At 38.6% G+C, this 23,120-nt stretch overlaps 2 protein-coding genes across 6 annotated transcripts in view; both read right to left on the minus strand.

The window, feature by feature from the left end:
• Positions 1-7,568, minus strand: part of LOC115739116 (mitogen-activated protein kinase homolog MMK1) — a 27,984-nt gene extending 20,416 nt beyond the window's left edge. Inside the window, exon 1 of one of the 3 annotated variants that reach the window (XM_048271116.1) lies at positions 7,523-7,561. The gene's annotated coding sequence lies outside the window, so the exon portion shown is untranslated. Of the gene's footprint in view, positions 1-7,521 lie in introns of all 3 variants that reach the window. The other 2 variants (XM_048271115.1, XM_048271117.1) reach the window with 2 other exon arrangements.
• On the minus strand, positions 4,212-22,829 carry LOC115739113 (probable phosphoinositide phosphatase SAC9). 3 transcript variants are annotated; one of them, XM_030672028.2, is made up of 14 exons: positions 22,720-22,829; positions 22,453-22,596; positions 20,797-21,392; positions 17,382-17,514; positions 15,240-16,450; positions 13,741-13,848; positions 13,414-13,584; positions 10,591-10,833; positions 9,616-10,050; positions 7,902-8,720; positions 6,625-6,822; positions 5,465-5,917; positions 5,136-5,363; positions 4,212-4,774 (listed from the first exon to the last, which is right to left on the minus strand). In XM_030672028.2, the coding sequence occupies exons 2-14, from the start codon at positions 22,463-22,465 to the stop codon at positions 4,493-4,495; spliced, it is 4,890 nt and encodes a 1,629-aa protein (XP_030527888.1). In that variant the 5' UTR covers positions 22,466-22,596; positions 22,720-22,829; the 3' UTR covers positions 4,212-4,492. The 3 variants fall into 3 exon arrangements, with proteins under 3 accessions (XP_030527888.1, XP_030527886.1, XP_030527889.1); XM_030672026.2 differs by having other exon boundaries at positions 20,797-21,395; XM_030672029.2 differs by lacking the exons at positions 22,453-22,596; positions 22,720-22,829 and having other exon boundaries at positions 17,382-17,504; positions 20,797-20,933.
• Between the last annotated feature and the right edge of the window lie 291 nt (positions 22,830-23,120).

Here is a 23,120-nt window from a genome sequence, read left to right on the forward strand (position 1 = left end):
AAAAAAAAACATGGATAATCATTTTTCTAAATTGAACAAGTTAAATGAATTAAAGCTATCATATTATAACCGAGTTGAATATCTTACGTGGATAATCCAAGTGTAACTTTTTTTGTCTACCATTCAAATTTACCAAAACCAGCCAATTTTGTTTATTTGAGTTAAGAAAGTATACTATTAGATATTTTTTTATAGTTCGGGGATAAAATTGAACATAGATTAAAGTTCATAGACCACATTGTACAAATTAAAAATGTAAAAGTGGTATTGCATAATGTGCTAAAGTTCACGGACTACGTCGAACAAATCAAAAGTAAATCGGCGACATTACATAATAAGCAAAAGTTCACAGATCACATTGAACAAATTAAAATTTGATAACGAGAATGCCTAGTGAGCTAATATAGAAATCGTTTATGTAATTATCCCTTTGTCAAATCAAACATTTTATCAACCTATACCATAAAGCAAATCCACTGGGGTCCACAACTTGATGTAAACGTGATCTTCCTCAATTTAAACTCCACCCCGAACCCATCCAAGCAAATCTACTTGAGAGAGCAGAAATTTCAGAGTCAACTCCTACGTTCGTCCAAAGACGGGACAATTGAAGCGACCATTGTCAACCTCAAACATTTGCTCAAAATTCTCATTCTTGCCCATGCTTTACATCAACATAAATTACGATGACACCACCCACCCGAGTGGCGCAGCGGGCTTGCGCACTCTTCCTCTCGCAAAAGGTCGAGTGTTCAAATCCCAGAGGCGTCGCAGGGTGACTTACCCGGTGGCACGTGTATGGTGGCTAGCACGTGTTGCCCCCGGGGTTTACCCCCCGATTGCCGGCCGTGCGGGGGTTCCCCGGGTCATAAAAAAAAAAAAAAAAAAAAAAACATAAATTACGATGGCGTGTTAAAATAAGATGGTAAATATCATATCGAAACGTAATAATTTAGGTAGTCAAAAGTAAATTATCAATTGAATCTGTAGATATTTCACATCTGAAATTTGAACTTAAATATCTTTCACATGATCATATGATATAAATTTACCTTTTGTACTAAATGAAAGCACAAGCGTGTGCTTTTTTCTAATCTATAGAATGATGTAATGCAAAAAAATTTCTTGAGAATTGCATCTAAGAGTGATAGAATTCGAACAAGAGTTTGATATAGAGGTTTAGAGAGTTAGATGGACGGCTGAGATTGATTCAACAACAAGGGGTTTATCATTGGTGTAATTGAAGGAATATGATAAGGTCATTTTGGTAACTTTACAAGGTAAATGGATTTTAGTAAATTACTGCAATTTTTTCGATCAACATTTTATCAATTTATGCCACCAAACAAACACAAAGAGACTTTTCAACCTCAATCTTTTAGACAAATTCTCATTCTTGGACATGCTTTACGTCAACATAAATAACAATGACATTTGATAATGAAATGAAGAAAAAAAATCGTATCGAAACGTAAAAATTTAATCAGTCAAAAAAACTTTATCAATTGGTCACATGACTATTTCTTTTACCTTTTTTTACAAGCACACTCACTTATTTTTCTTTACTTTTAACCTTTTTCCTAATTTATATAAATATAAAATAATGAATTATTAAAGGTGATACATACGACTTTAAGACTCCGTTTATTTCTCGAAAATTGAATGATTTGAAAAATAATTTGGAAAAAATCATTTATATCACTTAAAATAATTGGTCAATGTAAAATATCTTCATCATCCATGAAAATATTTAAAAATAAATAGTCGTTGATAATGATAATTTTTTTCATTCACTAATTATTTCAAGCAACGTGAATAATTATTTTACAAAATATATTATGAATTATTTATTCTTCGCGAAATAAGCGGAGTCTAAATTGTAAAAGATCGAGTATTCTACTTGCGAGAGTATTCTCCTGAGTCGCGATACTCTCCACTCATTTTGCTTGGAACCAAGAGTTGTACTTCGCTCATTCAATACCTTAAGTTTTCTCCAATAAAAAAATTACTTTTAATGAACTGTAAGACTTTGTAACATAATAATCATTGAAAATTCTGACATTTTTAGTAACTCTTCCTATTAACTTTTCTTTGCTCAATATTAACTCTTCCACCTATATCTCAAATTAGCACCTATTCTTTTTGAAAATTTCCAAATTGAGCCTCTATTTGTAGAGAAAAGAGAATTAGAGGCCGTGTAAGAAAAGTGAATTTACAAAACAAAAGTTCAAAATTTGCCCACACTTAAGGAATTGGCATCATATGAACTCCTTCATGTGGAATCTATTTGTCACTTCTCTATTTACTTGAATTAAAGATGGTTAAATAATTAACAATAATTCCTTTTGAGTGGAAATAATAAATAAATTTAGTGCATCAGTAAATTGCAATTCCACGTGTCTTTGATATTTATATCATAGTTTGACTTTTTCTCCTTTTTACTGGGTCTGCCAATTAGTCTAAAAATTCGAAGTATATATAATTCATCTTCATTACATGCGCGCATGGCAACACTCCTACTCTAGAAATCAATTTCTGGCTAGAAGCTGATTTTCTATTTTCGCTTTTGAGCAGAAGTTGATTTCTTTACTTCTGAAGAGAAGTAAATTTTTCTTTACTTTTGAAGAGTGGCTTCAAAATTATTTATGGGGCAAAAAAATGCTCCAGTATTAAAAAAATGAAGTTGTGTAACCAAATAAATTTCTGTTCTAAAAGTTGCTTTAAAAAATGAATTTCTGCTCCAATTTTATGTTTTAACAATAGCAGGATTCTTCGAGTTGAATGGAATAAACAGTGAAAATAAGATTTGCGTATGCACTTAAGCGAGTGTGCAAAGGCTAGTATAATATGATTAAATTTTAATTTTATTTCATTCAAAATAGGGAGATTTGTGTAAAATAAGTTGCACAATTTGTCGAACAATTTATGCTAAAATACATATTTAAATTCTAGGCCAATGGAAAAATTTACATTCGTACAATGGCTAAGGTTATAATGTGACAACTATTGCAGTTAAAAATGCTGGATTTAGTAACTTTCAGCCCAAAAGAAATAATGTTAAATTTATTACAACTTAAGTAACTTTGTCATATGTAAGGGTCCATAATTATAAGCAGCTTTTCCCTAGCCAATAACTTTTTCTACGAAAAATGTCGGCATGTACATATTAGTATCTTGGTATATCTTCTATTGATTAGTTACTTTGAATTATTAAAGGTAATTTCCGACCAACCTACAGTTAAGACTTTCCACCGTTACTTTTTATACTGAAAAGTAGTTTTAAATATCTCAGTGATACTTCTCAATGGAGAAAACTGCAAAAACCATCTTGAGTTTCTCGCACCATATCAAATATCCATCTAACCTCGAATGCAACTTCCTTTGAAGTTGCACGTGCTATGTTCAGTGTTCACTCATTTATCAATTTTCTTTTTTTTTTTTAACAAACTACCCTTGCCACCAAAAGAATTTCCCCACAAGCCCTAATTGGCCCTCCTCTCTCCGCCATCTCTCTCCTTCCTCACTACCTCCCGACTGCCAAGCCAACCACCATTGCGACCGTCATCAACCTCAGATTTGAGGCCGCCGCTAATATGGCCAGATGGAGCTAGGAAGACCGACTCGGACCAAATCGGGTCCCTCATGGCCATAACCTAAATAACACCGACACCAACTCACAACACATCATTTATAAAAAAAAAAAAAAAAAAAATAAACAATTTCGACACTGTCGTATATTTACCATATATATATAAATATTAGCTATGAATTTTTGCTTCTTCTTAACTTGAGTATATATATTTTCGAAAAATTTACATTTTGACACATAATTTATTAAAAATGCTTAAAATTAACTCCGTGAACGTCGAAATAATGTCTCGAGATGATGAACTCACACGTTGCTAACATGTCTGGAGTGCTGGCCATGCGTTGACTGCATGTCGAAACATGTCGAACATGACACAAAGACAAGAATATCGGTGCTTCTTAGGCCATAAACCAAGGAGACCTGTGAGGTCTTTTCAGAGCTTGCATGGCCACCAGGCGTTCATCACAGAGCTCGCAGGGCTCGGGCGAGCCTCGTGAGGCCATACTCCAGGCTGGCGTTAGTCCATGGGCGACCATCGTTAGTGATCCATCAGTCACTAGATCCTGGAAAATTGTAGAAGCGCCCAGAGTTAGAACAGGTTTTATAACATACTCAATAGTCCTCAAGAATAAAAACAAGTCATGCCTCCAACACTCGCATTCCTCAAAAAATACTTAATTTTCTTAGTCCGATGAGGTTCGGCTCCCCATCAAATAGCTTAGCGAAAGAAATTTCCGTAACTATGTTTAACGTATACAAGATAAACCCATACACAGAAATGACGCCCCAGTCGGCAGGTAGCACAGTGATACATCCTAATATTACAACAACACAGGGACGGTGGAAAAAATAGAAAACCAATTGCAACCAAAACCAAAAATCTCGACAAACATATGAGGTGATTCAAACAGCCGCAAGGCTGCCCCACTTTCCCATTTCGTATTGATCAGCATAGTGATACAACTTTACTCTATTCAACAACGATAACCCGGCGGCCAATGGGGAAGTCCTAAAGTTGGGGTCTTCCTGTTCAGCAGGGTCATCAACAAATGCGGTGACATCGCCGAGAAGTCTGAATGTTACTCGGCGTGCTTGGATCTTTCTATGGAAGTCGAAGTACATGGCAGTGCCAGGTTTCGCCTCGGGCAACTGATATTCTCCTATGGTCACCATTTTGTTGGAGTCCTGGAACAAATTGTTCTCTAGTTAAAACTAAAGTACGGGGAAGTAGATACATAGATATTTACATACAAAAAAAAACAAAAAAGAAGAAGCAAGAAACCATCTGAAAAGCTGTCACCAAATCCCAGCACGCATGCGTGCATATGTGAGAGAGAGAGAGAGAGAGAACACATACCTGAAGAATATTTTGAACCAAACAAGCACATGAACAAAGTGAACACAAATTAAAGACAAGTATGAAAAAAGGAGATACTCCAAATATAGACGAATCCAAACACTAAAGCACAGAAGACACAGAAGCATGCCACATGAAATGGAGAAGCAAGTGTACATCAAGGGTGTGGAATGGCAATTTTAAAGGTACCTGGACGGCAGAAACTTGTACATATAGCACAGCTGGAGAGATGTATCTCTCGTCCATTAATGTCAATGCATCCTGGGTATATGCATCTGGAAGCGGCGAATGGCTGATCCGTGGCTTAATTGCACTAAAAGCGTCTAAACGAAATCCTGCAATCAAAGGTGACAGAGGAGAAAGGTACTGCTCCAAGGTAAGATCATTGTCCATGAGCCTCTCAGCCTCAATAGGAACCTATAAAAAGTCGTTGTAGGGTAATATGGTCATCAGCAAATTTAATGATTTGAAGTTTGACATGAAGCTGAGTAAAAGAAATGCCCGGACATCAGTAGTACCTTAAATCTATTTAACTGAGGAGCTCTGTCTGACCAGTTTCTCAAATTTATCTGGCCAGAGCCTTGCGATAGCTCTGTCTCTTTTTTTACCATGCTTCCAACGACTAATATTCTTTTGGCATGAATACAAGGATCACTTTCAGTTGAGCCTCCAAAGGAAGCACGCCGGTTAAGCTGTGAGAAGGGATTCTCTTCCAGAGATAAAAGATTGAAATCTTTCTCAAGATTAACAGAATAGGAACCAGGACGCTGCAGGCGCAGAGTAATCCATATAATGCGGCATCGGACAGGATTTCTGAAAGCAAATTTTATATGCCTGGGTACTTCATCCTCCCTAGCCAATTTTTCTTGTCCATAGAATTCTGAGGAAGATGCTATAAGAGACTGGACATCCCATTTTCCCATGCATGATCTTTCTTCTTTTTGTATCTTGTTACTAGCCCAGATTTGCACCTGTCATTACATCAGAAGAGTTCTACCCAAAGTTAGCAATGAACTTTCTATTAATGTACCAACGACGTGACTACACTTGGCGGGGCCAAAATGCCTGAACTCATCAGACGGAGATTTATTCTCATAATTACTCAAGGGAGGGAGGAAAGTACCCACTTGCGAGTGGAATCAAACAAGTTATCTCGTCCTCTTCTATCTGAAAGCTCACTTCAGTTTTACCAATTGCATATCCGTAATATCGTTCCTCGCATGATTCGCATAGCCCACATGCACTTAAATGTATATATAAGCACAAACAGATGTACCAAATTCCTGTACTAGACCAGTAACATTTCCACAAGACTTGATTGGGTCTGCTCATGAGATCTATATGGCTTATGGTCATCTCCTACGCTTCCTCTCAAGAAGAGCACAGGAGTCCAGGAAGAATTGAAATCACCTATCGACTACATTATTTCTCTTCAATTGTTTGTTTATTATTATTATTATTATTATTATTATTATTATTATTATTATTATTGTGGGGTCATACTTCAACAGTTTGTTTACATAGAATACGAATGTAATTTGATTCAGGGGAAACTATGGATGGCAATCCATCAACAAATTGATTGACAATTCAGGTAGATAACAATATACACAACACGTGGAATCCAGCAGATTTTGAAGCATGAAATAGATTCCTTTCATCATATAACTTCACTCACACTGGGAGCATCCGCCGCAGAATAGCCGCATGGACTAACGAGCATGATCACTCCACTGACATCGGAAACGGTTCCCAAAGCAATGACCAGTTCAACAGAGGTAGCACTGGTAGGAGCCTTCCAATATGAATGCTGTGATCCAAAAGTGAGTGGAGCAAGCAATGATAATGATGAGGCAGAACCCACTGCTGTTGGGACCTAAAATTACACACAAGTAAAGAACAATGTTGTAAGAGAACACAGATGCCAAATGAAACAACTTGATGGTGTTGGAGGGCTTTTTGCTCCCAACTTCACCTTAGAGATGTAAGCCATCGAATGCTTGGTAGTAAAGGCATTTAAAAGCCAACCTATAGAATCTAGAAGCAAAAACTGCTTTCCCAACCTTCTTGCGAACAGCATGTACAGAAAAAATAGGAAAATGGCACGCTGATGTCTCCTTTTTTTCCCCCTCTTTTAAGTCCCGAAGTTAACGATTGGACTAATTATGACTCCCATATGCTGCAATAGCTAAAGCATAATCAAAGCCGCAAGCACTCAAATACAGGCTCTAGGAAACATGACATGTCCTCTCAAATGAAATAAAGCTCCTCAGTTTGAGGTTATTTTCCCGCTCCATAAGCAGATAGTCATTAAGGTCGAGGATTCCTTGAGTTACATGTTCAGCTCGGAAGTTCAGCAATTGATGCATCCTTTTTCCTCTAACTAGTGAGAGGAAACTTATCCGGATGCCTTCCAAAGAAGCTTCAGGATACCTCAAACATAAATCCCTGTTACTTCCAAAAGGACTTTTTTTAAAATCTAAAAACACTTCCACTTGGAATTTGGACAACCGGGGGCCTGAGGATAGTTTATGATAAGAAAATTGGTTTAAGCCAAACTCAAAACTGTCAGCACAGAGAGAGAGAGAGAGAGAGAGATCCAGGCCTTGAGCCCCTCAAAGTAGCTTCATCTAGTCATGACAAGGAAAACTCTCATAGAACATGTATGGCTATTGCTTCAGAGAGACAGTCTGGTCAGTTCTGATTAATGACGGCTGCGAGTCTGTTTAGGGGTTATTGTTGAAGGTTTTGTTTGGTCTATAGGAAAGCACACATCTACCACATTTCCAGCAATTGGGCAGCTGACAGAAGCTGGCCAGTCATAAATATTGTTCAAAGAAGAGCCACTTTTAGTTCACAAAAATTTTCCTCAAAAGGAAGGCACCAAAAGCTGAAAATAGTTGTAACAAGGGAAAATATAAGGAAATCTGAAATATGTAAGATGCAAGAAATTACCGAATACAACAAGCTGGCAAAAGGGAATTCAGCAAGTGATTCCTCTCCTTTAAGTAGTTGTCTTTGAGCTTTAACAGGTTTATTAGGATTAGAATATCTAGTTCTTTCAGATGGATAATCCCCCAAGGAAGATCCCATGACCTGATACAAGGCTGTATAAGCAGCATCACCAGCACGAGCACTTCTTCTTAAGCTAGTCAAGACCCTGATATAGTCCAACATCAATGCATCAAGCACAATACCTTGGCAACACCTTTTGCAGATAACACCATCAATTGCCGTCGATCTGTTTGTTGAGACATCAACTTGACCACCCTGACTCTGAACACTACCATAACTTGGGGGATCTCTCGAGATAAAGCTCATAAGAAGAAGAGCTCCTTTACCAGCACAACAAACCTTACAGACCTTCCTTTCACATTGAGAGCATAATAGACTAAGTTGTGAGGAAGTTGATGAAACTGTTGAAAATGGGGTTGCAGGAACCTCAGTTTCAGCACGCGCCTCACACATATTGCCCAAGCATTTTTCCCCTAATCCAGCTATATTCCAGAAATCTATGATGTTATTATCAGTATTCTCAAGACCAATTGCAGCAGTGATTCTGTCTTCAAGTGAAGCTTGCCCAAGCGATGCAAGCGAATTGGCAATTCTGCATAATCTTGTCATGTAAGATTCGTTGAGCAAAAGATTGGGGTTTATTGAAGCAGGATCAATCCCAACCGCCAAAAGAGCTCTATCCCTTTCAGCAGCTGAAAGATTTAGTCGAAGGCGTTCTATCTCAAGCTTCAAGGCGTCTGTAAAGTCGAGCTTCTTTCTCTGTTAAAATGCATGAGTTGGTAACTTACAAACTCAATGAGGTTACAAGAAAGAGCAACTAATCATTTGTTAAGTGGATATTTAAACTACTACGTGAGAATATTTCTGGCATTACCGATGTAGGGTATCTATCTGTGACAAACCTAAAGATAAATGAGGTGATTGCTAAAGTTAAAAGGATAAGAAGCAAATTGTACTTAAGCCGCTTTTCAGAAAAATTTGTTGCAATTTTCATATATCAAAAGTTACTAAATTGACTGCAATGAATCTTAAGCTAGTTAAGCATCATGAGAAAGTTGGGTAACCTGGAAGGATGTTAGAAACATTGTTTTGATAGATGAATAAGAATTGCTTAGGACATAAAGAGATTAAAAATGAAACAAAGAGAAGCAGTTACACTTGATAGTATCTTGATAATGTGGAAGGACATGTTTGAGGTATGCATCCCTTGGCCCACCAAAATTTTGGATAAGATATTACAAACAATGAAAATGCCAGATTAGTATCAAAAGAATGTTTTAGTACCTTGGTATGAAGGAAAGTATCGACGGCATATATGCCAATTGGAGACACAACTAGTGGTCATCCAATGAAATAGCGAAAAGAGTACAAATCCACGAAAGAAACTGGCAATTTCCAATGAACAATTTGGTTTATTGTTAGAAAGATTGAACTACGGATACCTTCTATGCTTCCCGACTTAAAGAGAACTAAAGCTAGAAAAAGAACCAAAGTATAAAAAACAACATCGACATTAAAACATAAAATTTCCAATTTCAGTGTAATTAACTCGTACTTCAAGGGAAGAAAAGATGAACCTCCCTAAGGTTTATATAATGAAAAGACCAAGAAGGGAACATAAACCATTATATAACATGAGGAGATCCCAACGTACCAGGTCAGCCCCTGCAAGGTACTTCAGATGACTGATGTAATCCTGGTTACCATTTCCTAATGTTTTCTCAGCTACTGGAAAGATCTTTCCATCGTTTTCAGCACCATGATACTCAACAACCGCTTGATCTAAGAAATCAAGCATGTCATCTCCATCACATGTAACATTTTCTGCCAGTGGATGAGGAGGAGGTTCATTAACTGTATTCCCTCCTGTCAAAAGGTCCACAAAGTGGTTCCCCGAAATACCTCTTTCATCCGATGGCAACACATTGTCATTGGACATACAAGATCCAGAGAAAGGATTAGACTCAGGATTAGACATAAAAGGATTACTCTCCTTTCGAAACTTTCTGCTGAATTCGATAAGTTTAGCACCACAGCCTTCCCCAATGAAAGCTCCAGACCAAGGGAGGGAAGCTCCAAGAATTTCAATCTGTGAAACAATTTATGAGAATTTCATATTCACCATAATGCATGGAGGAAAGTAAAGGGAACTCACAAGAAAAGCAATTACAGGAGGAAAAGTAATACACAAGTTAAACTTCACACGGTGCCTAACAATGGCAATACAGTGCCCTATGTTGAATTGCTTTTACAAAAATCCTCATCAAGAAATCGTTTAGTTCTAACTACAAGTATGAATGAAACAAGATGTGGTATTAAGCAACAGGACGTGGAATTTATCAACAGCTTCCACACCTCCTCCGCCTAATGGGTTAAGATTATGAGTTGGTCTTACTCTCGTGCTTTTAAATTTACAAATATTTTCACACAACCAAAGAGAAATTCATGCAGCATCGTCAACTCGAAGATCTACCTATGCAGATGCATTCCACCATTTGATAGAAGAACAATTAAAAAGATACAAAAATACAATTAAGTCCTCCATTGGAAATTAAAACTACAATTATATACAGTACACAAGCTTAGTTTGATTGTTTAAATAGTTATGTAATAGAAAAGATTTTCCTACCTCACCAAGCGTCACAAGGCTTCGTTCAGAGAGAGCGGGATAAAAAGTCAGTGCAACTACTCGAGTAAGAAAGTCCAGTTCTCCTTCAACTTCTTCAAAATCATAAAGTAGTGAAAGAGTTAATGCATCTTGAGAATGAAGTCGCGCCCCTGCTCCTGTAATAGCCATATCTTCTGCACTAATTGGTCCTGGTAAGGGGATCAAAAGATTTGTCCCTTTTGCACACATAGGAATAGTAGCACCCTGGGAACAAAAAATCAAGAAATAATCAAACTAGGAATATGATCAATTCCAAGCCTGTGATTAAAAAAAAAAAAGAGTTACTTTTCAAGCCATGTTATATGCATTGTTTTAACAAGAACATTAAAGAGGCATATCAATAGGGTTGGTATTGCCCAAAAGCCCGAACGAAACAGAAAATATTAGTTATTTTAAGTCCAGTTCGGCTTGCAGGAGGTTTACTTTTCTCTAGTACAGTTCAGTTTCACGGTTTGGATCGGATATTTAACAATAAAAAATTGTTTAACCATACTTAATTACATAATCCCCTCTGCTCTCGCTTGCACTACATCACAAAATTTTCGAGCTGATGTCCTTTTCTTTTGTTAGCTTTATTAGTGCACATGCATGTCTATTTTACCATCATGCCTTTTACTTTCCCAATTACATTTTCAAGACAGGGCATAAGCTGGACTAGAGACTAGCGACGTTAGCGGCGGGATTACACAGCTAGTAAGGAAAAGTTCATTGCTCTCGAAGAGGTGCATGTCTTGCCTGGATAGCTATCTCGCTATTACACCCCTTTTTCCCATTATCATCGTGTTCTTCTCCTAATTTCTCTCGCTTTGCACACCATGACACTTCTACTCTGGAGAGAGTCCACTTAATCCTACCATGCCCCCCTTAGTTCTCTTCTTGCCACTCAATCCCACTGTGCCCCCTTATTTCTTCTTCTTCTGCTCTCTCCACCACCACCTCATCTCCATGTTTTTCATTTGTGCAAAGGATCCCAAGCATGAAGAGCATACAAAAGCCAGCTCTGGTTTCTCTTTCCCCAATTAGTTTTCAGATGTTTTGGTGATTAATTGGACAATCCAACAGAAACAACACAGAAGAAGATGGGAAAAAGGAAAAGACAGAGAAAAGGGTACAATCTGTAAACCAAACCGAACCTGCTTGGGTAAAGAACTGCTTCACATAGATGGTCAAAAACCAGATGAAATTGGCATAGACCGCAGTCAACCACTGAACCATGAGCGACTCTCACCACTGTAACCATTCTATCTTATTTTTAACACTTAAACCAGAGTTTTGGATTTATTGAACCATGGTACTCCTTGACAGGTTCTTTGGCCAGTCCGGTTATAGAAGAACTCCATAGCACTAGTAAAAACACATTATTATAGTAGGATGATGGAAATAGGCTATAGACAAGTCTCACAACTAGAAATTCTTGTTTCAAGGTCCAGTTTTCTCATTCAATTTTCCACCCGCATACATCTATACTGGTAGTTAAATATTACTCTCCACTAATGACCACCTTTCACTACAGTTGATCAAATTCCAAACAAACCCCACCCCTTATGGAGGAGCTTGACTTTGAGACAACAAGCCTCCGAATTGGAGGAACATTCTTTTCCATATTTTTCTTTGACACAAGTGTCTAAGCAAAATGAAAAGCACGTGCAATCATAACGCCACAAAGAGAATAACAAGATTTACTATGCTTGTTCTTCAATCACCGGGATAATAACCCACCGACAAAAAATGATGTGCCAAGAACATCAGTCATCCAATGGACCTTCTTCATGCCTTTAGTCACAAGTAGGTGATCGCAAACAGTTATAGGCATGGAAACTAACACTATTAAGGGTTTTAATGAAATAATTTGTGCATAAAAAAAAAAGTACTGAACCCTTTAGCTGGTCAATTTATGGGGTACATCAAAGCACAGGCTGATACAGCCAGAAGCATGTATGGGGTGCATGAAGGCTACAAGGATCAAATGTTAAAAGACAATGCTATTCTGAAAATGGGTTCACAGCACCCTGTTTTCCATTCATGAATAGGTTCGCTTACATTATTGAGAAGGAAAAAAGAGGATCTGATGTTAAAAGACAATGCTTTTTCTGATTCATAGCCCCCTGTTCTCCATTCATGAATTTGCGGGGCACACTAAAGCACAAGGTGATACAGCCAGAAGCATGTATAGGGTGCATTAAAAAACAATACTCTTTCTGAAAATGGGTTCATAGCCCCCTGTTTTCAATTGATGAATTTGTTCACTTACATTGTTGAGAAGGAAAAAACTCTTGGTGCAGTTTAATAGTAGAAATATCACTTTCAGACCATTTGGATAAATAAATTAAGTTGCAGAGTGAAAATAAAACACCTTCTGCATTACTGAAAAGAAGTTGACCTCGTATCTTACAGGCAAAAATTAATAGACTTTGTGCAAAGACTTGAATGCTTGGGCCCAATCTAATCCTTAGTTAGCATGCTAAGCAGAAAATGTATACAAGTCTAGACCTATAATAAACTCCGTTTACAATCTCTCGATCACTCTGCTACTTCCGTATGTGCAGCACATTAGTGTTGTTATATCCTCTCAAGTGTTTCCCACCAGATAACCACTTAGGAATACGAAAAAGTTAATGCTTCATACAAAACATCATAGTTATTACTGTAGTCAAGGACTATGAATAGCATTAAAATCCACTTTCCATACATTTGTGACACAATAATAGTTTCTTAATCTGTTCAGCCATCATGGTAACACAAATTCAAGTGGTTAAGCTACAAAGTGATGAAGATGAGACATACCTCCAGGACCAGTTTGAGATTATCAAGGTCCTGTCCAGTCCTTACATCAACTGTCGACGGATATGTCGAATCATCTGCACCATGTGATATTGTAAGAAGAAGCTGACAGACATGGCAAGGCTCAGCAAGATAGACAAGAAGTTCAACTACATCCGTATCCTGCGGGCAAACCTGTGAAAAAAGAAGGGAACTTTCTCAAGTGAGAAAGCATTAAACAGACACATTTTTACCTTCAACACTTGTTCAACTCTTCCTTGTCCATTACAAGCCATCAAGAATCTTTTAATTGTGAAATTAGAAGCTGAGAAATGAGAAGTAACTTAATACCCAGATTGCATCCTTCTTCTTGAAACTAAGGAGACTTGCGCCACCATCACAATCTGGGAAAATGTTGGCAACTGGCTTGAGAAAGAATCCTGATGGGCGAGAAAGAACCTGCAATCATCATAAATGAATTAGACAGAGATACTAATACACAAATATGCTTTCTATAGAAGCTATTTCTTTCCAACAGATGGTCAGCTCGACTCAAGTGATGGTTGTTCCATTTACAGTAAAACAATCACTTGATGGTTGTTCTCTTTACAACACAACAATCACTTGATACTTCAAGACAGATCATAAAAAATCTGAATGCTGGAATATGAACTTCTATATGTCAAAGTTAACACAACCAACTAATATGAACGTCATCTGGGTACTTTATAAATAACTCAAAAAATTCCGAGAGGGAAATATATTAAGATAATTCTACATGGCAAACTAAATTCCAACTATTGCAACGAATTGTCATAGAAATGTGCAACAAAGTCACTTAAAATCCAAGCAATGGTGACTTATAAGCAACTGAGGATTGCGGTAGTACAGAAAGGTTCCATCAAAAGGCAAAGCGATTGAGCAAGGACATGGTGAAGCATAGAAGAAGATGCCTTTCAAAACCAGAAGTTGTACTTTTGCATTACTAGTTTTTAGAATTTATTAAAAGAAAGAGTGAACGTTTAAAATCCTCAATAAGGATATCAAAAACAGAGCTTCAATACCAAAATTAATAGAACGCTCCAAACAAACTTTTAGACTTTTTCCTTCTTCCCAATCAAGAAAGTGCCATTATGGCTATGAAAAGATATGCTCATTATTCAACAAAATATCAAAGCACAGGAAGAGTTCCAATCTTGACACTGTTCTTTCCTATTCCTGCTGTTGTGCTTTTTCTTTGATTGTCTTCTCCATGTACTTAGGTCTACATCCTGTGTTTCACATGTAAACTGCAGCTTAAACAAAGGGGAGTGATATGAAGTATGGTTGGCATACAGTATGGCCCATTTTCTGAAAGCATCCACTTATGGGAAAAGAGTTCATCAAACAAAGACTAGAGAGCAAGAGACAAAACAGTCCCCAAAGCATATGTATTGACAGTTGAAGAAATTTAATGAATGAGATATTTTAGACAGATTAAAAGAAATGATTGTACATATTTTTGGGCGATACACATGTACTGTCAGCTGTGCCTTCACAGGACAATGTAGGCATCGGGAATCATCCTGTCATCTTTCATACCTATGTTCTTCATCATCTCTTTGCTAATTACTAGACTCTCTTTTGTAGATCATACAAAATTCTTGGCACCCAAAATTTGGCATTTCAATTAAGGGAAAAATATCGGGCTAAAGAGATCCAAGAAGTGTAGCTTAAAAGAAGATTTGAAAGTTATAAAATGAGGAGGAACCAGGCATAAAAAAGAGTGTGTAACAAAAGCGACAATGAGACAGAAATGAAAAGTAATCTGAGCTTTGTTTCAATGAAAGAAGAATGTTAAACATACATACACTGAGAGGTTTGACTGGAATAGATGGAAGATGCTTAAACAGTCTCATTCCAAGAAACATCTCCAGTTGCTTCTGGCGGGAACTATCTACAACTGCATTTTGATACCTTCTCTGCAAGGTGATTTTCAGGTTCTGAGAATACTGCTTAAAGGTCCCTGCTTCTTCATTGAATATACTGAGTATCTGGCTGTGCATTGCTTTGGACCCAGTATAAAGTGTTGCATGGACATCACCAGCCAGCAGGAAAAGATCAGCCAACTGAGAAACGGGTGACAATATTGTAGATCTCCTAAATTCATCAAAATTCATGTCAAATCTCTTCCAAGGTCTATCTGGACATGGATGTGTCCATGTTGTCGTCCTGGTGTTGTGATCTACATAGTATACTTTCCCTGTCACTGCATCGGATCTCTTTTCCCATCCTGGTGGCAGTGGAGCGGTATACCCACTATAATTATCAGGTGATTGATAACCATATGCCCTGTCACTGTCAAGTGATATTCCCAGCCGCCTACATTGCTCCACAAAAACTTGAAGGGCACCAAAGTAACTAGCTGCATTAGTTCTATCCAGTGAATCAGCACAATTGTAGCGAATTACACCATTTTGATGTGACCTTAAGCAGAATGCTCCTTCAAAGTCATTATTGTAGATAACTTCACCCCAGCAATCCTTAATACGTTGTCGCGAAGGCAAATAATCTCCTTCGGAAATGCCTACGGACACTGTAGGTTGTTCTAGAAGCGTCCACAGTTCTTGAACAGTTTGCTGTTCACCTTTTAACTTTGTACTGGCATGCCAGTCATAATTTATTAGATGTATTCGAGTACTTGGGAGTTTTTTAGCTGATCTAATGTAATTTATACATTCCACAAAATGCTGAACTAAAATTGATTCAGACTTCCCTTGTCCATTCCTAAGCAAGTTTATACAAAAAATTGGGACAGAAACATTCTTTCTCTGATTCCCACCAACAGTTGCACCTAAATTTCGTGCATCGTATCTCATACTCAACCTCTGAAAGTACTGTGAACTTCCTTTATACGGATCTCGATCAGAAACATATATTTCTGCTTCAGCAGCCATTAACTTCAACTCCGCACCCCACCAGATCGGGATTGTGCCCCGTCGCCAAATATATGTGTTGAAGGGAACACTTGGACCTGCCTTCTTGGGTACCCATACAAGCTGCTCGCACTCTACTTCATTTCCTATCAAATAATATTTCTGCACAAGTTCAGGTGAAACTCGCCCACACTTATAAGGAATCTACGTGTTAAAGCAGTGAAATTGATTGCACACTATCAGGGTTAAGAGAAAAGATCAGAGTTTTGAAGCCATAATGGGAAGTCATGTATTTCCCATAACAACAGCCAGGGCATGCCAATAAAAATCAGAGGCTAGACAACTGGAAATGCGTCACATCATATTGGCCATTCAATAATTCCTAGGTTATAATGACGAGCTGCCTTTCTGATACAAATCTTTTTGCAGCTACCAGTATCTAAAAACAATTAAGAGCCAACTTATGCATATCTAGTTGAGGACATGATTTAGATGGTATCTTAAAAAAGTGTTAGAATGTCCAACTCAAAAAGTTAAGCTCATAGGTGGAGGGAAACTACATGAATATAAGACCCATTACAACTCCATATACAAGTAAATACTTTAACATACCCTCTCATGTACAAACCAAACTGAGAACGACACATGGAAGTCATGAACGAGGAGCCTCACAAGCAAAATAAACAGGCAACCTAGCTTCAATTCCTTGTTAGAATATTCAACCCAAAAGCTTAGGCTGATAGTAGGAGGAAAACTTCATGAATATAAGACCCATTGAAACCCATAGTCAAGTGATGTTAATGATAAGCACCAAGCAAAGGTTATTTGCAACTCTAAGAACAGTATTGCTGAACTCCATGTCAATGTTTCATTCCCATAATCAAGAATTTTAAGAATAGAACAGTAAAACGCAATCAAATGAATAACGGGACAAAAATAGGCAAACAGCAAAAAAATTACAGCAGCTAATCAGCACGGACCATAGACATTATTTGATTGGAACTGAAAAATAACCATCACTACAATAACCAGGCATTAAGAAACTAAATACTGTGCCATGTTCGTGCATTATTTTACCTGTGCTAAAACACGAGTTTAACCCCCTAGCCAGATAACGAGTGCCTGGATGCAATCTGCTACGGCGAGCTGTGAGTGCAACAATCCCTTCTACTTGTCCTAAGCTTCCAAAACTTCGACATTCTGCAAACCCCTATAGATTAGGATTGTGTAAGATAGCAGCACTGACTAGATGAAAATCTTTAACCACAGTAACATTATCTACAAGCATGCAAAGTTGCCAAAAGGAACATGGTGACACAGTACAGAACAGTAAAGAAGTATCGCTTCATGACTCTTGACTAGAGGTGTCAATATGGGTCTTTGACCCATATTTTAACCCACTTTTATCCCTTTGGGTCAAATATGGGTTTAGGCTTACAAAGCCTATTCAAATATGGGTTCTAACTCAACCCATTTTTGACCCATTTTCGACCCGTAACCTATAGCTTCGCAATGCCAGTTTTATTCACTTGTAAAATGTCATCCACCGAACGCCCGCCTCCGACTACCGCCTCCGCTGCCTCCGACTACCGCCGCCTGCTGCAGCCGCCTCTCGCTTGCTGCTGCCTCCCACCTCCCGCCTGCTGCCCACTTGCCACAGCATCCGCGGCCCGCCCTCCTTAGCCCGCATGACTCGACCCTCTTCGAACAGGAAATGTCAATCAAGTTGATGAAGATGGTTCATTCCTACCCTTTTTTTCATACGGACGGTCTTCTTCCGTCTTTCTTTTCTCGATGATTTTAAGAACTCCATTATTTCGTTCTTTCATTTTCTGATAACGATGGCATCAAGAGAGCTAGAGAAGCTGCCGTTGTTGATCCATGCGATGCCGTGCTGGTGGTGGGAGAACTCGCTCCGGAGCTCGGGGACGGAAATGGGCTGGAGAGGATCGGGGAGCTTGGCCTTCTTGGAGGAGCGATGGTAGAGGTCGCACTTGCTGTTTTGCGAGCTGTTGCAGTCATTGCGCTTCATGGGGGAGGGCGCTTGACTCAATGTGTCAGAGGGAGTAGTGGAGTGCTTGCTGCAAACATCTAGGGCTAAAAAGTGGGAGACTGTGATTCTTGTTGCAAAGCTCGGAGGAGAGAGAGGTTAAATTCAAATCATGAAGTCGTTAGTGATAAAAAAAAAATAACCGATCAAATAGGATCGCATCCTATGGTGGCGACGATGGGTGGTGGCGGCGGCGGGCGGGCGGGTGGGCGGCAGCGGGCAGAAGGACGAACGGGCAGCGGGGGTAGGGCGGCGGCGGCGAGCTACGTCGACGACGGTGGGTGATGGCGGGCCGCAGGCGGCGGCTGCGAGCTTGCGGTGGAGGGCGATGTCGATGACGGTGGGCAGTGGCGGCAATCGACAAAATAATTTTTATATTTTTTAATTTTATAAAATAAATATTTCGTAATTTGGTCAAATATATAAGTATTTAAATAATACAGGTCGGGTCGGGTATGGGTTGGGTCAGGTATGGGTCATAAAATTTGCATCGTATGAAAATGGGTCAAAATGGGTTAAATGGGTCAATATGGGTCGGACCATATTTGACCCGACCCAAACCCGACCCGACCCACCCATTTGACACCTCTACTCTTGACTTGCCTCTCCGAGGCCATATCAAAGCAGGCTAGTTTACTTTGGTAAGTCAGCAAATTGGTTATTTTAGTAAATTATCACTTCTGCTAACCAACTATTTCAATGCACAGAGTGTAGTCTGCATAAAGGAAAAGGCATGCTTTCAACCATCACAGCCACATACTTCCTCCACCCAAAAAATATGAATAAAAAGATAGAAAAAAGGGAAATTTTAGAAGCCATCTATATACTTCTCTCATTGCAAATCATACGGCCATTCGGTTCATGAAAATTAAGTTTTCATTTTCAGTGAAAAATGAAAAAAGATTCTGTTTTCACTTTCAATTTTCGGAGTAGGCATTTGCTACATGAGAATTTACAAGAATCAAAATGGTGAAAATACATTCGATTGAGTTATTTTCAAAAAAATTGATTGCTAACATTTATAATGAAATATGTTAACAAGTGCCCAACACCAAAATAAAGAAAGGTCTTCATTTCCAATGCATTGTCTTTCTTGTGTAATGTGTGATCAATGCATTCAAAATGAAGACACTTCCTTATTAAAATTGAAAACATTTCCTTATATAATATGGTTAACGATGCCCCTAGGGCACTCATTACCAAGACTCTGCAATGATTCATATTAGTCTAATTTGAACGAGTTAATAAATGTTCATTAGTAATAACGGTTTTAAGTATTTGAACTTCGATTTTTAAGAAGTCTCCACAATATCAACGTAGGAGACTCGATGATCATTTCCCATCTAATGGTTGACACTGCCATTATCATATCAATGGTTCAGGCTATAGATAGATAGATAGATAGATAGATAGATAGTTAGATATATATATATATATATATATATATGCAAAAAAGAACTTTTGACTGACAAGTCCGACACTCGTTCTTCGGTGGAAGCCGTGTTTTCACTGAAAACTACTTAGCTGCGTTTCGCCAACTGATACCTCTTTGATTGAACAAGTTCATTAAATTCAATTCTAAGGTTCTTCTAAGTAAATGATTTCGCCTGACCTAGGACAGGCAAATGGCCCCAAAGAAATTGTATGTCACAAAACCAGCACAATGAGTGCAGTCATTGTGACATTCAAGGTCATTTGTTCATTTACATCATTCAAGTGAATAATACAGGTAGGACTCTCTGTTTCAGTTGAGACTACCCAATGGCACCTAATCAACTGTCCATACTTCCTTTGCATTAAGCAAAGAAGAGGGACAAACCCCGCTAATGGCACTGTCTGCAAGACAAGATATGCCCATATTTCAGAGTGCCCATTATGGGATTGAGAATTGCATCAGCACCTATCCTTCTTTACTTGAAGACTCAATCAGGGAGAAAGATCTGGGCATAACATCCCCCGCTATGCATTCAGAAATTGCAATCCTAACCGAAAAAGGATAAAATTGCATCCCACTCTTAGAAATTCTAACTCATGTACATTTACCAAATGTGGTGCTCCATTCCTTCTACGAAAAACTTAGTCAATTTTTCTGCTTTTGCCATTTTCTAGATCGATACGTACTGCAAGCTCATTGAGTCCTCTCTCCGTAAAGGTTACTGACATACAGTGAAAAGTGGTCCCTACTGATGGGAGAAACAAGATATCACTAGGCCATTATTAGGATGTACAAATAAAGAATTTCTCCAGCAACACATTCTTTATTGTGAGATTAACCATAAAACTCTTAACCCCTACAGTCTGATTAAGAATGACAGATAAGGTGAGGATAGAATTAAGAAGAGCAATTAGAACAAGTATATTGGACAAAATCACTATGATACAAAATATCACAGAGAAGACAAGACGAGCATCAATATGGAGATGTCAAGTCTGAAGAAAAACCTGCAGAAGTGTCACGCAATGGTGACGCAGCCCGATACTTTTAAATGGCCTTGAGAACCATCCATTCCAAACAAATTCATCATCAGGACTTTCCAAAGGCATCCGACTTGGAAAGGGCCTGGTGATGTCCCTCGTCTCACAAAAGTAATGCTTCCCATCTACATCAAGCTCCACTAAATCCTGAATATTCTTCAATTCACCCTTTCCTTGGGATTGAGGGTTTTGAAGTGAAACCTTGATCCACTCGCTCTCAGTCACAGTATATACACATCCCCCACCAGGTAAATTTGGAATGGTGGGAGATACTTTTCTTGCAATAAGAAGTAGGCCGAAGCCTCCCAACGGAGCATAGCCCAGTATTGCCCTACCATAAGTTAAGCTCTTGCAATTCCAACGAGAACCATTTGAGACATAATTTAAAGCTTGTTCCTCAGATTTAAAAATGTCTGAACCTGGCTTTCCATTGTAGCAAAGAGTGCCTGTAGTTGGATCAATGTAGATGACCTGCGTGTCAACCCTCGTTGACAAGCTAACAATTATGTAGACTTCACCACTACCCACAGTCACCACAAGCACAGACGTGTCCCTCGAACCACCTACTGCAGAACAATGGCATGCCAAGAAAGAGACAAGTAAATTAAAGACATTCACCGATATTAAATGCTTTAGCTGTGAGTATAAGAAATCAAAGCTCAAGTCTTTCCCTGAACTAAACTTCCTAATCACAACTAAAAAGAGAAAAGATAAATATATTTTAAGCTACAGTAAGTAAACTCTGCTGAGTATTAGTAAGGATTAGCAAACATGAAAATAAAATAAAAGTGAGTCCAATCACTTACAAGTTACTCAAACTCGACTACGAGAATATTTGAGACTAGTTCAATCATTTTCAGATTCAAGTTGAGTTCAAAGAGCTCCATTACTTAACTATAATTGAGATTTGGAATATTTTGAAGAACTCGAATGCAAAATATTCGTTTTAGGGCGAGAAAACACAGACTTGAAGAGCTCCATGAACCAAACCAATTAGTTTAGTTTCCACACGCGTAAATAAGTTTAAAGTTTCTGGCTAACCATAAAAACTTTACAATTTTTTTTGTACTTTTGAAGCTCAAAGCTGAGCCTGAGGTCCATTCATGTTTAGTAGTCCTCAAGCATAAACACGTTTTCTAGACTCGGTGTTGAGCTGGAGCCAAGTATGCAGCCATACTCCAAGAAGCAATACATGTCGACTCGCCTAGGCTCGGCTCGCTCACACCACTTATCATAAATTCGTGGTAACTGACATTTCACCAGTTTCCATGTTTATAAATTATAAGTATTTCTATCCACGAATTCCAACATATAAACTCCAACTCCCGAAAGAGGTAATAGACTTCAAAAAGACTAAGAAGAATTGAGTGCCCGGACATGTCTGGCAACAACTACGAGTATTAAGCTGAGCATGAAGAGACCAATAAAAGGTCTCGCTTTCGAGGTTCCTAAACTGTAGCCAGATCAACGCTCCATAACTTAGTCCTTCTAATAGCTCTCGTGTCTTAAGCACATTATAGGCAATGGCACGGACAATAAGGTCCAGAATCAGAATCCGGAACCCAAATCATGAAATCGCAGCTGATCACAGCGAATAACAGATGCATAAGCCGAGCGACTCACCCGGTGATTCCATTTCCGCGCGAAACCGGCCAGATCAGGAGGCGTCTCGAGCTGCGCCACTCATAATTGCCGATTCAGCCAAGCGCGCGAGCGATCGGAGAGGCGCGAGATCGAAGCGGCGAGGCAAGAGAAGGAGCTCCGCGCCTGAGCACACGATGAGCAAGAAAACCGAGGCGCGATCAATCCATGAACGAACGAACACGCCACAAAGAATCAACAGAGGACGCGAACTCATAGCTACCAGAGAGAGAGAGAGAGCGAGCTCACCGTGTCGAGGAGGAAGAAGACGGTTGAACAGCACTGAAGGATGAAGAATCGAGAAGTCTTGTAGAGAGAGAGAGAGAGAGAGAGATTGAATCCTATGTTTTTCTCCTTTTGGAATTAGGAGATCAAAATTGATTTTTATAAAATCCTATTTTCCCTATTTTCCCAGCAAAAAATGTTTAAATGTCGAAAAAGAAGCTAATTAACGGAAAAATGTGGAGACAGAATAATCCTATTTTCCCATTACAAAAATGTTCAAATGCCGAAAAATTCCAATGGAAAAATTGCGGAGACGGAAGAAAGAAGCACTGTGTCGGCATTCGAACATGAAATCCCGTCCACTCGCCCATTGCCAAATGCGAGTCAAATTGAAATCGAGATGATTTTTACGTGTGATGCACAAG

This window comes from Rhodamnia argentea, chromosome 10 (assembly GCF_020921035.1).
Source record: "Rhodamnia argentea isolate NSW1041297 chromosome 10, ASM2092103v1, whole genome shotgun sequence".
NCBI lineage: Eukaryota > Viridiplantae > Streptophyta > Magnoliopsida > Myrtales > Myrtaceae > Rhodamnia > Rhodamnia argentea.

Bases quoted from the DNA above. Each gene is read 5' to 3' on its own strand.
- LOC115739113 (XM_030672026.2), bottom strand. The intron at 16,451-17,381 runs GTAAAATAATGC...ATTATTTGATAG, and splicing joins AAACTCGTGTTTTAGCACAG to GAAATGAAGTAGAGTGCGAG. The intron at 6,823-7,901 runs GTAATTTCTTGC...GTGTAATTTTAG, and splicing joins TTGCCAGCTTGTTGTATTCG to GTCCCAACAGCAGTGGGTTC.